This window comes from Eurypyga helias, unplaced genomic scaffold, assembly GCF_000690775.1.
Source record: "Eurypyga helias isolate BGI_N326 unplaced genomic scaffold, ASM69077v1 scaffold9659, whole genome shotgun sequence".
Taxonomy (NCBI): Eukaryota; Metazoa; Chordata; class Aves; order Eurypygiformes; family Eurypygidae; genus Eurypyga; species Eurypyga helias.
In genome coordinates this window covers 5,308-19,576 of record NW_010270157.1, presented here as the reverse complement: position 1 = coordinate 19,576, position 14,269 = coordinate 5,308, and the positions used below count along the sequence as shown (strand labels likewise).

Here is a 14,269-nt window from a genome sequence, read left to right as displayed (position 1 = left end):
CCCTAAAGCCTCGCAGTTGTGAGTGATGATGTCTGTGGCTCCGGTAACTACACCGTGCAGATGAGCCTGCGCCCTGCTGCAGAAGCAGACCCTGAAGTCGAAGGGTCAGCGCCTTCCCAGGAGACCTTCCTGGCTTTAATGACTGTGCAGAGCAACAGCAGCCAGCCCGTGCTCCAGATCCGGTCGTGCTGTGTGACGCCTTCCACCAGCCCAGGGGCACCAGGCGGGAATTGCTGCCTGTTCCGCAGGTCAGACGTGGCGCTGCGGGGATGGGTGTAGCTCCACACGGCTCTTTGGGCCTGGTCTGGGAATGGGCTGATCCTTAGAGGACTGTCTCTCTCGTATCCTGTGGCTGCAGCCTGATTTCTGTGGAGTTCAGAGTACGGTGAAAGCAGTGAGAATGAGTCCAAGATGCTCTGCTCCCTTAGCTGTCTTGTACTTAATACTAAGGGCTTGATAAGACAAAGAACCCTCAGGGAAAAAATCTCCCTTCATCCTTTGATTTATGTAAATAAGCAGTCCCTCTTCTCCAGGCTGTGCTGTCACAGATGTCAGGTTTACAGCATCCTCCTGCGCTTCCTGCTAGGGCACAGCCCAGGCTAGGAGCAGAGCAGTGCAAGGATGGGAGCTGGGTTTCTCCGCAGGCCTCCATTTCCCTGCCAGCATTTCACGGCTATTCTTGCCTAACCTGTCTGGGCTGAGCACAAGGAAATGGAAAGTTTCACTCACTCTAGGACTGTGGCCTCCACAGCGTGAACAGGTACAGCCTGAGACGCTGACATTTTGTGGATTTTTGTTTGACTCTGACTCTGTGGATGCAGTAACTTGTGTAGGCCTGCCAGCAGACCCCCCTCTTCCCTGCCTTTAGCCGGGGAGAGCTGGAATTTGAAACTGTTTGCTATTTCTCCTTGCCAGGTTTCCACTTGAATGCAGATATATCCAGTTACTGCAGAGCAGTACATCCAGAACTGCTAGCTTCACCATCCAGCTGTTCCAGATGCTGAATCATTCAGTGGCCTATCTGCACTGTGAGCTTAATGTCTGCCTACATGGCAAAACAGGGTGTGAACAGGTACGTGGGACGGGTCCGCTCTCCCTGGTCTGAGGAACTTTTGGGAAGATTTGGTGCTTCTAGCAAGTACAGCTGATTCAGTAAAGCATCTTGATGGTAGATCAGAGCTCCGCCTTCTTCCAGCTCTTACAGTTCTTTCTTAGTCTCCTGCATGCTCGGTGTCCCCTGCAGTCCCAGCCAAAGTTTTACTTTCAGCCAAGCTAACTGAGCTCACAGTGCTTTATTGTCATACGTTTTTCCCAGGACTGCTTTGAAAGTGTGGATCCACTCCTCCAGCCAAGTGACAGGAACAGCTATGGAAGTGTGCACAACCTGATCTCATATGGCCCAGTTTTGAGAATGAGGAACAGGTCACTATATAAACCTGTGGAAGGTGGGTATCCTGTTTTTTCCTCTCTTTCTCTCTCTCCTGAAGCAGTTTCTGTTCGACTTTTTCTGCTGTAAAAAAAATGGTACCTTTTAACAACTTTCTTGACAGTCATCTGGTATGACTGGATTATGGCCCAGGAACCCCTCATCTGTGTTTTGGCCTTTCTAAATCCCAAACATGATGGTTAATCAGTATCAGATTCGATAGTGTTTCAGAGAGGAGGCAAATACATCCTTTGCAGGAACTGAAGCTTTAGATGAAGGAGAGGGGAGAAAACCGAAGCAGAATGCCCTCTAGCTGAAAAGAACTTCTCCTGCGTGTTGCAGTATTTTGGTGAAACAGAGCCTGAGGGTGAGGAATGTCATTAAAATAATCGTGAGAAATGTCCACTGACTCTTTCCTTCAGATGTCTGGTTTGTTGGTGAGATGAGATGGAGGGAGTGAAGGTACAGGGGCCTTGTCTTAAATATTTTTATTTTCTGTTAGCTTTGCAGCTTTTAGAATGAAAGAACAATGCTGTCATTTTTTGTACTGAGCCTAGGGAAGAGTCTCCGTATTTAGAGATTTATCTGGTACAGCAAGGAAACACCATCCATGGGTAACTGGACAAAAATCTAACTTAGGAACGTGAGGTGCAGAATGAGGTTGGTCATGAGTCAGGAGCTTTTTGTTTTTTCTTTCTGTTCATAGGTGAAATACAGCAGCTAGTTAATGTTAATTAGATGTTGTCCAGCTGTTAGAAAGAAGTCATGCTGAACCTGGCACATCAGGAGCATGAGGGACTTCCTAAATCCACTGGCACCATCCCTGAGAGTCATCTAACTTCTTGTGTCTTTACTTGTTTATGCAAAGAGCATTTACTGCTGGGATCTTATGGCAAAGAAAATAGTGTGTTAGAAAAGGCACTACCCATTCAGAGTACTCTATGGAAAGAAACCTGCTTGGCGTGTTATAAAGATGAATGGGAGTTTAACCTTCTCTTTCTTCTCCCTCCTTCTAAAGCTGTTCACTGCTTGATTACTTCTTTCTTTATTTCTAGGTCCTCATTCTGCCATGTTGGTACCCATTCTGCTGGGATCCCTTACTGGCTTTGCTGTCTTGGGCAGTGCTTTCGTAAGCCTTTGGCTGCATCACAGACAGAAAACCAAAACCATCCACTATCCACAGCTTGGAGAAATCCCTGGCCTGTGAACTACGACCCAGCTGACTGGTCCTGCAGATCCCACGCCGCTGCTGCAATGATCAGAAAAGCAATTGATTTTGCTTTGCACATTGTACTGCTTCCGTATAGCTCCTGCTGACTCAGGGAGCAGGATATCCAATCTCTGCTTTAAGCACTTCTCTCCTTCCTTTCTTTCCTTCTGCATGAGTGAGTCTACAAACTGCAGAGTAGAGAAAGAATTGTAGTAGTGGTCCAGCTGTAACGGCGAGCAGAGCTTAAAATGCAGCACGTGCAAGCACCAGCACACAGTCCGTTCCCGGAAACAGGAAAGCAGAGAGGAAATCGGGGCAGAAGAGCCACTTGAAATAAAGCACTGTAGACTAGAGCCAAGCCATCAGGGAGAATGGATTGTTAGGAAAAGTGACAAAACACAAGTTTATTGACTGGGAGTGTGGACAGGACCCAAGAGCTCCAGAGATCCAGCCACGCAGCTTTACACCTTTTCTCACATCTAAGGAGCCGAGTCCCTTTCTCCTTTTGCTTTAATCATGTTACTGTTTCCTCACTCTCAGTGGAAGCGAATTTTCCACTGCCTGTGTGTTGGTAAAATCCACACGGTGGGAGAAAGTTAAGAATGCAAAAGCGTTGTCCGTAAGGCTGAATTTGAGAGCACATAAAAAGAACTCACCACGTTCCTCTTCTAGGTCCAGTTTCTTCACCGTTGTTGCTGGAATGCAGGCAGGAAAGCAGGCGTTGCCAGAGCACCTCGTGTCAAATGCAACGGAGAAGTAGCTTGCGCTTCCACCTGGATCAGTATTTCTCCAAGAATTTCTTCAGATCTGATATGTAGCTAAAAATTCCAGGTCAAGGCTCAGTGACATCTCCCCTTCAGAAACACAAATTATTATTTGCATTGCAGTAGCGTGATGGAAACCAGCACCACGCTGTGTTTGACACTGACTTACTGAGAGGGAGAGTCCCTGTGCCATGTCATTGAAGACATATATGTACAAGGCTCAGAGGAGTGTCATTAAACCTTTTTTACAGCCAAGGCATAAAGCAACAAAAAGCATGCATGCATCAGTACTCTGATATAGCCAGGAAGGGGTTCATCTCTCCTCTGACCCAACCCTGCTTTTTAACCAAAAGGACTGTTCTCCTTCCTGAAATAAGTTTGCAAACGGGGTCTCTGAGAGTGACACGGCAGGTGCTGTACAAAATAGCAGCAAGAGGAATGCACTGTAAAAAGCTGTACTGCTTTTTGCACTAAAATACAGGCACACTGCAAGTACAGCAGCTCCTGGGAAACAGAAGTGTAAGTGCTTCGTGGTTCTGAAGGAGTCTGGTGCCCAGGTCCAGGCACAGAGGGAGCGGGGTGTCGCATCCTGGACACCACAGCTGACACGAGGGGGGCCGTAGCGGGTGGGAGGGGGGGTCAGCAGCCACCTTGCAGCGAGGTGTCAGCGATCGCATTGGCAACGAGGGTTGGGAGCTATCTATGGGGGTCGGGAACCATCCTCAAGAGGATGGGCAAGAGCCTTTTGGGGGACAGTGATCAAGCATCTCGGGGAAGGAGTGTTCAGCATTCTTCTTGCAGTGCGGGGGGGATGCAAACATCTCAGAGTGAGGGGGTTCAGAGCCATCAGGGCAGTGGTGGTCAGCAACCACCCCAGACTTTGTTCAGCAAACTTCACCCTCTTTTTTTTGGTGAATAAACCAGGCACAGTGCTATGCCGACTGCTATGATACGACTTTCTACCACTTTGCAGACGTTTTGTTGGCACTATAAAGCTTTTGAGTGACCTAGCAGAGTTTTCCTTAGGGTCTGGCTTTCCTTCCAGCTCTCGGGTGCATGGGGTGGGTCACCTCATGGGCGCAGGAGAGAGCAGCTGGCACATGGTTGACCTTCCTGTGACAGACAAGGCCCTGACCCGCCAGGAGGTGGCAGGGATGCAGCTGCGCTTTCGGGAGGAAATAAAGCAACGCTTGCGTGTAACTCTTCAGTAGAGCGTGGTACGTTGTTTTCAGGTGCTTGAGCAGCGTCTGCGCTTGTTGCCGACCTGGAAAATGTGAGAAAAGCCCATCTGTGAGTTTTTTTGGGGTCTGGTGGTGCTGTGGGGAGCTCCCTCCGCCAGCCGGTGTTCCCATCTGCCTTTGCAGCCGCTGGTGGAGCTGGCACAGGAGGCAACCGTCGTGTGGCACTCCAAGAGCAAGCGGGAAGAGGGGCAGAGGAAGCCCGGGAGGCTGAAGTGAAGAAAAGGGAAAGCCGCTGTGGGCCAAGGGACCTCCTTGTCACTGGGGCTGTGGTCACATGAGGTGGTCACCAGCACCTCTGCTGCCCTGGCTGGTTTTGCGCTGGGCGACCTCCCTGTAACCAGGGCTTGGGTCTCTCCTTTTGTTGGCCTTTTGCCATGTTGCCCCGTGGTTTGGCTGCCCGGAGAGAGTGGCATCCCTGTAAGGAGGGTGAGAGCCGCCGTCTCCGCACCCGAGGGGGAAACAGAGCTCTCTGGACCCCAAGCCTGCCCTGTAAGCAGGGGAGGCCCGATTCCCCATCCCCTTCCAGCAGCAACTAAAGCACCTAGGAGGGTGCATGCTGTTACTGCTGCTCACATGGCAGTGGTGAAACTGCTCAGACCAGCTCTTCCATATTCTCTCGTTCCTTCAAATGCCCCTCGCAGGCATTCGGCAGCAGACTTTATCCCTGAGGAAACCCTGGCTCACCGTGTTTGTGGTATTTCTGTTCAAGTATTTTCTCAGGTTCAAGCGCTCAGGTTTGCCACCTGCTACTTCTGGGGTCTTTTTGGTTCTTCATCTTTCTGGAGTGTTTTGTACTTTATTTCTTCATTGGGCTCGCATGTGTGACGCGGCGCTTGAGCCCTGTGGATTTCTCTCTGTAATTCCATGGGCAGTAGCCTGGCATCAGTGCCTGGAATTAAGTAATGCAGCTTCTCTGCATACCAAATGAGACTAGGATCCACCTCTTGGCAGTAACATGGCTCATCTCAGGTAACTCCCCACCTCCCTGTGCGAGTCAGAAGTAGGAAGAGCTCCTTTGTTCTTCTCTGACACTGCCCGAGCAGGAGGCAGACAGCCAGGCCGCCTTTTCTGTCATGACTTCGGAGAGAGACCGGCAACTGGGCAGCCTAACTGTCTTCAGTAAGGAGGATTTTGAAGAAGACTGGATTAAAGTGGCCAGCGGAGGCTTTGGGCACGTGTACCAAGTCAAGCACAAGAGGTGGAGAACGGTGTACGCAGTGAAATGCTCTCCCTACCTGCTGCAGGACTCCAGCGTGGAGAGGTAACGGCGGGCTCTTCTCGCTCAAACTGCCAGCTTGAGCCATCAGTGGTGATTTGGTGGTAAGGCTCTGAAGGAAATGCTCACATGGCTGCTTCTCCCTGGGAAGTCAGATTTTTGGCACCCAAAGGGAGTGGAAAAAACGCTAGTGGTCTGGAGTTCTGCCTCTATCTTTCTTACGTCTGTATGTGCACGTGGAAGTGTGAAAGAAACACTTTCTCTGAAGAACTAGCTTTGAAATATGGGCTGAAGTAGGCACCTTAACTAGGCATGGCCATGTGGATAAAAGCAGCCTGATTGCTTATTTGCAGCTTTCACTGCACGTTGGGACTAATGGGTATCTGTTAGACTAAATTAGACATTAAAATCACCAGGTTTAAATCCAAGGGACAGAGAATTCCCATGTTTTTGCTGGGCTCGGAAAGCTCCCTGCTCCTTCGCTTGCCTTACCCTCCAGACACTCTCATTTTTCTTGCTGGTGCACCTCCCGTTTACTGTTCGCTGTGCCCCTCACCTGCAGAGACTCAGAGAGTGCAAGGTGTCCCTGCCCATGGCAGGGGGGGTGGAACTAGATGATCTTTAAGGTCCCTTCCAACCCAAACCATTCTGTGATTCTGTGATTCTTCTGCTGGCTGCCTTGGGTCTGGAGATAGAACAAGGCCAGGCAGTCGCAACCACGGCCGGTACCACGTACAACACAGGCAGGCCTGAGGAAAACCCAACGGAGTCAATGGAGTTACTTACTCTAAAATCTTATTTTGCTCCAAGTTGGAAGGTTCCTGCCTGGTTAAAAGTCACATGCTCCTATGGCTTTTCTTGTCTTGTTACTGACAACAGTTGAGATGGTTCAACTGAGCAGTGACTATCCTCTTTAGTTTGCTGTGCTTTTCAGATGTTAACGTTTGCATTTCATCCTCTTCTGAAAAAAAATAGTCGCGTTTATCTGTTTGACTTCTCTGTATATCAGTTCTAGTTGTCACGTGGCTTTCGTGGATTGTCTCAGCTCCTAGTGTGCGTATTCCAGAAGAATGGAATTAACAGAAATGTTAATTGATCTTTGAAAAAAAAATAATAATTAAAAGGTCTGAAATCACCAGGTTTTGAAAAAAACTAGCATTGGTCCTATAGTGGTGTGCATCTGGGGGGTATTGTTCAACGGCTCTTTCTACTTGCCTTAGAAGGTTTCCACCTTTGTGAGAGCCAGAGACCGTCTTTGAGGTCATCTTCGAGACCGTATGAATCTGTCACGAGCCTTCCCCTGTGTCTTATAAAATGGTTCTGGTTTATCTGTCAGCACTGTCAAGCCCCAGCTGCAAAACAGAGCTTTTACAAAAAGCTCAGCAGCACAGTTGTCTGGTAAGGGAAGCAAAGGAGAGGGAAGTTTCAGAGGAGCTTTTAGAAGTCCTTAGCACTCCCGTCTGTGGGCCTGTGTAACACACGGTGTCTCGACAGTTGCTGTGGATGAAGACAGCGGTGCGGTGACTTCCATCTGCTCACGTTCGCAGTGCATAACCAGCTGCTTCCCCCTGTTCATTCAGAATGACGGGGCAAGTTGACAGCCAGTTCTTTAACCTTGGATGACTTTGCTTGTCAGGAGGAAGCAGGAGATGGGTTTTGTGGGATGATGGAAGACATCCCTGTGGGCACACGAAAACAAGGATGGCAGGTGCTCAGTGAATGCCTTTGAATCTGTGTATCCCCTGAGAGAAGGAGAGTGGCTGGAAGACAGCTCTTGCCTTAACTTCTGTCAGCTGCAAAGGCTCATAGTTTGCAGGTCTGTTAAGGCTGAGGAGAGGAAAAACCCACATAAAAAGAGAATACAGCCACAGACGCAGTCACACTATTTCCCAGAGGGCTTTGGGAATTGCTCTGGGGTTCTTGCTTTCCTCCCTTACAAGCCTCATTTTTTGGAGCTCCCTTTGCTTGTCCAACACCCACCTTCATGCTGTGCCGTCTCACTGCTAACGGTGCAAACGCCTCCTCCTGGGCTAACCTCTCCCCCTCTGTTATTCCTCACAGTGCTGGTCCACCACAGAATCCAGCCAAACCCAGTGCAGGTCAGCCCTCACCAGCCCCTGGGGTGCCTGGGAGGGAGGCAGATGGGATCTGAAGGATGCTGTCTTAGGAAGGGAACCAGAAATCACAGCAGTCACTTTCTCCCTGCCCATCATTTTCCTGGAGGGGGGAAGAATCAGTGTGCAGCTGTCTGTGCTGCAGGTTACAACTGCCTCCCTGTGTTAAGCCCTTCCACAGTGGGAAAGACAATACCTGAGATTTCTCAGTGCAGAGGTACATTTTACTGCAGAGGTGCATGTTACTCCAGGGAGCCTGCTAGAGGAAGTCTGGCAGAAGAATTTGCTTAGCTGGGCTGTGTTTAGATCTACCAATAGCCTGGCATAATGTTGTTGCAAGCCCAGATTCATTCCCAGGGTGTGCTTTTTAAGTACACTTTTGGCACTTTACTGCTTGGCTGCTGTCAGCACGCTCTAGGCACCCCAAACTCGTTGAGCAGGTTGGGAAATGTAAAGATTTAGCTAAACAGGTCTGCCAAAACTGACAGTACCGGGCAGACATATCTAGACTTCTGCTGGGATCAGATTCACTATGCTCACGGACAGAAAGCTGCAGGCGTAAGCACAGGGATAGGTATGGCCACGGTATGCCCTCTGGCTGTGGAAGCCTCCATATGTTCAAACTCAGCAGGTTTGTGGGTCATTGGACCCTGGCTGCCAGGAGGCAGTGTGCAGGCTATCACTGAGACTAGCCTGTGGACACGCTGTATGAAAAGGCATGGTTCACCATGCTGTGCCTGCTCCCGCCACCATGCTTCCAGGGAAACAAGGGAATTTCACCACAGTGTGGAAACAAGCACAGGGACAAGGCTTTCTCTTCTAGGAGCTGGACTAAGCGGGAAGTTTTCACCTCTTTCTTTAAGGGCCCAGTGGTTGAATTTACCCAAATGATCCTCAGCTCATTTTGAAAAGCTGTAACACCTTGTGTGTTTGACTTCAGTCTGCAAAAGATCGTGATGTGGCTGCAGCATCAGCAATTCAATGGGAAATCGGAATGAATCTGTCTGGGTTAGGCAGAGCTGCTTGGAAAGGCTGGATATCACTAAGCTACTGTACAGTAACTTAATCTGTGAATCAACTAATATAATTTCTTTCTTCCACATTTTTTTTGTTTACCCCCAGGACCAGTATGAATTGTCTAATGGAAGAGGCAACCAAGATGGAAAAAATCAAATTCCAGCACATTGTCACTATCTACGGGGTCTGCAACAGCCCTTTGGGGATAGTGATGGAATACATGGCAAGAGGGTCCTTGGAGAAAATTCTTCCCACTCACAAAATGTCATGGCAGCTCAAATTCCGAGTTATCCATGAGATGGGCTTGGCTATGAACTTCCTGCATAGCATGACACCTCCTTTGCTGCACTTAGATCTAAAACCAGGGAACATTCTCCTCGATGGGAACATGCATGTCAAGGTATGACCTTAATGGTGTGTGGTGGGGATGGGTTATTTCTCAAATAAGAGAACGGTTATTTTTTCCCAATTGAGTCCATAATTCTAATAAGTTAGGTCCTTCGGGAACACTAAATGAAAGATGGACCAGTGGGGCTTATAAGAAGCAGCTGGTAAAAAAATTAGCTGGTGTTATCAAGGTCATACAATCTGTGCCAGAACTGGGAGCTTCAGGCTCTAGCTTAGGAGGAAATGCTGACCTGCTGGACTCAGTGAAAAGCGCTGACTTCAGTTTCACCAGGGTTTTATCAAGTTTCAGCTGCTGGGCACCTCCTCAGATCCCTGATCCTGAAGGGTGGAGGTATCTCCCAGCTGAAATAAGGAGGGGTGAGATTGTGAGCATTTCAGGGGAGGCGCTCATTATTTCTGCTTGCAGATCTCAGACTTCGGGCTATCAAAATGGATGGAGCAGTCCAGCCGGATGCAGTACATCGAAAGCTCTGCTTTGAGAGGCACTTTGAGCTACATCCCCCCCGAGATGTTCCTCCAGAACAGCAAACCCCCAGGAATCAAGTATGATGTGTACAGGTACGGGCTGCCTTTCTGTTCAGAGGACATACAGGGTTGACACCCAGTCCTTACACGGGGCAAGAGACTGGCACATGGCCTCGTTTGTGTTCTGGCTCTCTGCCTTGCACAATGCCCTTGGTGGGGAGCACGCTGGGTGTGACATGTGGTACCCCAACCTTAGGGGTGGAGAGTGAGGGGGGGTGGGATTATCTGTGGATGATCATCTATCTCTTGCCAAATGCAAATAGACATCTAAGTTACTCATTCACTACACCAACCCTTTCATTGTGACATCAGAGATGGATGTGATGATTCATAAGATCTTGTGCTTTTGGTCTGAGGGATGAAATCCTTCTGTCCTGAAGAACTTCTTCCCTAATTTTCCCATTTCTCAAGAAGATGAAAGCAATAAGTGAATTTTATTTTCTTGTTCATATGGGAGTGACTGCTCATGATCTCTCATTGCCTGCAGCTTTGGAATTGTCATTTGGGAGGTACTTATGCAGAAGAAACCTTATGCAGGTAAATACAAACACTTCTTACATGTTCAGCACTTATTAAGTGTTTATTACAGCTGACTTCACACACACAAAAACCAGAAAGCCCAGTGCACGTTGCTCTTTTTCAGGAGCCAACATGATGGCCATTATAGTCAAGGTTGCAGCAGGAAAGAGGCCCTGCCTGGAACCCATCAGCGATGACTGGCCAGGGGAGTGCCAGCAGATGGCAGACTTGATGAAGAGGTGTTGGGACCAAGACCCTAAGCAAAGGCCAAGCTTTACAGGTGTAGTAGCTGATTTTGGCATGGATTAGTCAAGAATCAGCTGCGTGGATTAACGAGAGGGGGATTAGCTTGCATAGAACTCTGCCAGTTAAATCACCCCTTGCCTTGCAAGCGCTTGGTTTTTGTTTTCAGCGCGTTCTTTTTCTCCTTCCTCCCTCCCCACGTGGAGGATATGTGGAAGAGTTCCATAGGCCTGGGTACTGACTGGGTTGTGAGTGTCCCGGTAGTCTGCGCAGCTAACAGTCTTTTTGCCCTGGTAGATATTCCTGTAGAAACAGACATGCTGCTGTTGCTGATACAAAGCCTTGTAGTGGATCCAGAGAACGAGCGTCTCGTAAGGAAGATGTCCCACAAGCCAGCCATCTCTGGGAACCAGCAGGTGAGGAAGGCTTCCCAGTACCACTCGGGAAATTCCACTGAGTCCTTTCCCTGCTCTTACCGGTTCTTGAGAATGTGTCTCCTCTCTCATCACTGTCATCAGACAACAAGGGCACCTCAGCAACCTTTGCACCGTGCGTTTGCGTAGGTTGCCGTAATTCATTTACGGGGACAGGGAACTTGCAAATAAATTTAGCAAGCTGGCCAAGAGGGGGACCCTTCTTTCTACCTGCTCAGTTGAAGTGGGGTTATCATATAGGCCTCAGTCATTAAAAAACCTCAGGCAGGCACAGAATCATGGGGATTCCTGCCATGGCACTGGCATGTGTGCTCAGATGAGCATTTTCCAGCTCCATGGAACTGAGGACATTCCGGTTTAAACAACTCTCACTGAAGAAAAAATTAAAAGTTTTAAATCCCTGTGTTTCTCTAAGAAAAAATCAGATTTCAGGATCGTCACAATTTTAGCCCAGCTCCTGGGGTGTAATTGGGCCTAAGAGTCAGCTTTGTACAAGAAATAGCAGTTAAGAACTATTGCTATTTTCAGGTTTTGCCTAGTTCTGCAGTCAGCAAGAAACAAGATGCCTGAGGACAGAAAATGAAGAGGGGGGGCTGTTTGGGTTCCCTATGCAACAACGACCAGTTGGGATGCTGCCATGGGCACATGCTGCAGTGAGGAAGTAGAATATATGTATGTTTGGGAGCAAATGAGTGAGAGGAGGAAAATCTCATTGATATCCAGAGATCATTTTCAGGCTCCCGCATTCCTGTTAGTGTCATGATTTGCTCTGCTGAGTTTTCAGGATTGGATAAAAACTCTGTGCAGACATTATAGAATGCAAATAAGCAGCTTTGTCTTGCGGCTTTTTCTTTTCCCCTTCCGGAAATTGAGAGCGACAAAGAAGAGTTCGCCTTCCCCCGAGACACCAGAAGTGGTGGTAAGTAGGGAGTTTTCTTTATAATTCAAAAATAAAGAAGGGGAAACCTACGGAAAATAGCTTATTTCCTCGCCCTCCAGTGATAAGGATGTGGCTCCAGATAGTTTTCCATGTGGGTGACTTTTAAGTTAAGGAAAACAAACAATACAGGAAAGAGCAGATATAGTTCCCATGAGGGAGAGGCCAAATGTCTCACTGCTTTCCAAGAGACTGCACGTAGCAGTCTTGCCTCATTTCATATTTCCTACCCCTAAAATGCCCTTTATTTCATTTCACGGTATGAAGATTCACGTGCTCTCCCTCCCGTCTCGTGCACACCAAGCGATTTCACTCGTTCTTATATCTTTCTCCAATTTTGGTTCCCCTGCCTTTAGGAACTGATAATCAGGAGATTTGTACCCCACCTTCTTACAGTGAAGTTGAAAGTCCAGAGGACAACCCGTCTGAGGAGATGTGCAGAGTCTATGAAAATGGCCTCACGTTGCTTCACCTCATGGTGATCCAGGGAAATGTGGAAAAGGTGAAGTTCCTCCTGAGCTGTAAAGCCAGTGTGAACAGCCAGGTGGTCTGTGGCTACACTCCACTCGTTATGGCTGTTCAGAAGAGGTCACCAGAGCTCTGCTCCGTTCTGATAGAGCATGGTGCAGACGTCAACCTGCCTGATGAGGATGGTTGGACACCTCTTCACTTTGCTGCTCAGAATGGGGATGACAGGATTGTACGCCTCTTGCTTGACCACCAGGCTTGGGTAAATGCTCAGGAGCATGACGGGTGGACCCCTCTGCACTTGGCATCTCAGAACAACTTTGAGAATGTGGCCCGAGTACTGCTGTCTCGCCAGGCTGACTCCAACACCCAGGAAGCGGATGGGAAAACTGCCCTCCATGTGGCAGCTTGCTTTGGACATGTCAGCTTGGTGAAACTGCTTGCCAGTCAAGGAGCGGACCTGGAGAAAAAGCAGAAGAACCACAGAACCCCACTTCATGTTGCTGTGGAGAGGGGGAAGTTCAGGGTAGTCCATTATTTGCTGAAGAACGGGGCCTCTGTCAACAGCCTGGATCAAAATCATTACAGTGCCCTGCACCTGGCTGTGGTGAGGGGCAAGTATCTCATCTGTGAGAAACTCATCAAATACGGAGCCAACGTGGAGCTGAGGACAGACAAAGGTTGGACCCCCCTGCACCTGGCTTCTTTCAAAGGACACATTGAAATCATCCACCTGCTCAAAGACAGCCACGCCAAACTGAATGCCAAAGGAAGCATGGACTGGACACCGCTTCACTTGGCCACTCGCTACAGCGACGAGCCGGTAGTCTGTGAGCTGTTGAGATGCGGGGCAGACCCCAACATTGCTGAGAAGTCAGAGTGGGCCCCCCTCCACTTTGCAGTCCAGCGGGGCTCCTTTTTGACCGTCATCAATCTTCTGGCGTGCAAGGCCGATGTTAATGCGAAGAACAAAGTGGGTTGGACACCCTTGCACCTTGCTGTCCTCAAGGGAAATATGGCCATTATAAAGATCTTGATCAAGGCCGGTGCTCTGCTCGACGTGGAAGATATCACTGGCTGCACAGCCCTGCAGTTGGCGGTTAGACATCAGAGAGACAACATCATTACACTGCTTCAAGGCAAGGACTCGTTGGTGAATAAATCGGGGAACAGGACTCTGGTGAATGATGCTAAGATTTCAAGGCCCAAATTTGTTCCAGCAAGGACAGATTTGTAGATTCATCAAGTCTGGCGTGTATGACTCGAGTTTCCCAGTATCGGGTGCTGTGCCTTAAACCACAAAATCCTGTCATCTGGTGATTACAGGAAAATACTTTTTGTTTTAATGGAAGTCTCTAAGCATGAACACTAAAAGAGTGAATGGAAATGGAGCTGACCTGTTATTTTCCAGAGTCTGACCAAGCTGGTAGAACGTTTTGGCTTGGTGATGCTGACTTTAGGCAATGCTCCCCTGTTTTACTGTGCAGGGTTGGAAATGGGTACTCCCTTTTCATGTGAGCAATGCTGAAACTGGGCACAGCAACCCATACCTACATCTTCCACAGATTTTATTACTTTTAATCCATGTTTTCCTACAAAGCAGATGGGTATAAAATGGCCTTGGCACAGGTGGGGATTGAATCATGAGATTCTCACCTGCTGCTGGAAATAGACACCGAGCATATGGTACAGCAATGTGTCAGATTTTCTGACATCTCATTTTTGTAACAAGAACCTTTATTAAAAA

General features: G+C 48.6%; 1 protein-coding gene across 1 annotated transcript; it reads left to right on the top strand.

Annotated features, from left to right (window-relative positions):
- Positions 1 to 5,714: 5,714 nt before the first annotated feature.
- ANKK1 (ankyrin repeat and kinase domain containing 1) lies at positions 5,715 to 13,759 on the top strand. The gene is made up of 8 exons (XM_010158345.1): positions 5,715 to 5,902; positions 9,094 to 9,388; positions 9,803 to 9,954; positions 10,409 to 10,458; positions 10,565 to 10,720; positions 10,981 to 11,099; positions 11,991 to 12,036; positions 12,411 to 13,759. Exons 1-8 carry the CDS (start codon positions 5,715 to 5,717, stop codon positions 13,757 to 13,759), a joined length of 2,355 nt encoding a protein of 784 aa, XP_010156647.1.
- The last annotated feature ends 510 nt before the right edge of the window (positions 13,760 to 14,269 follow it).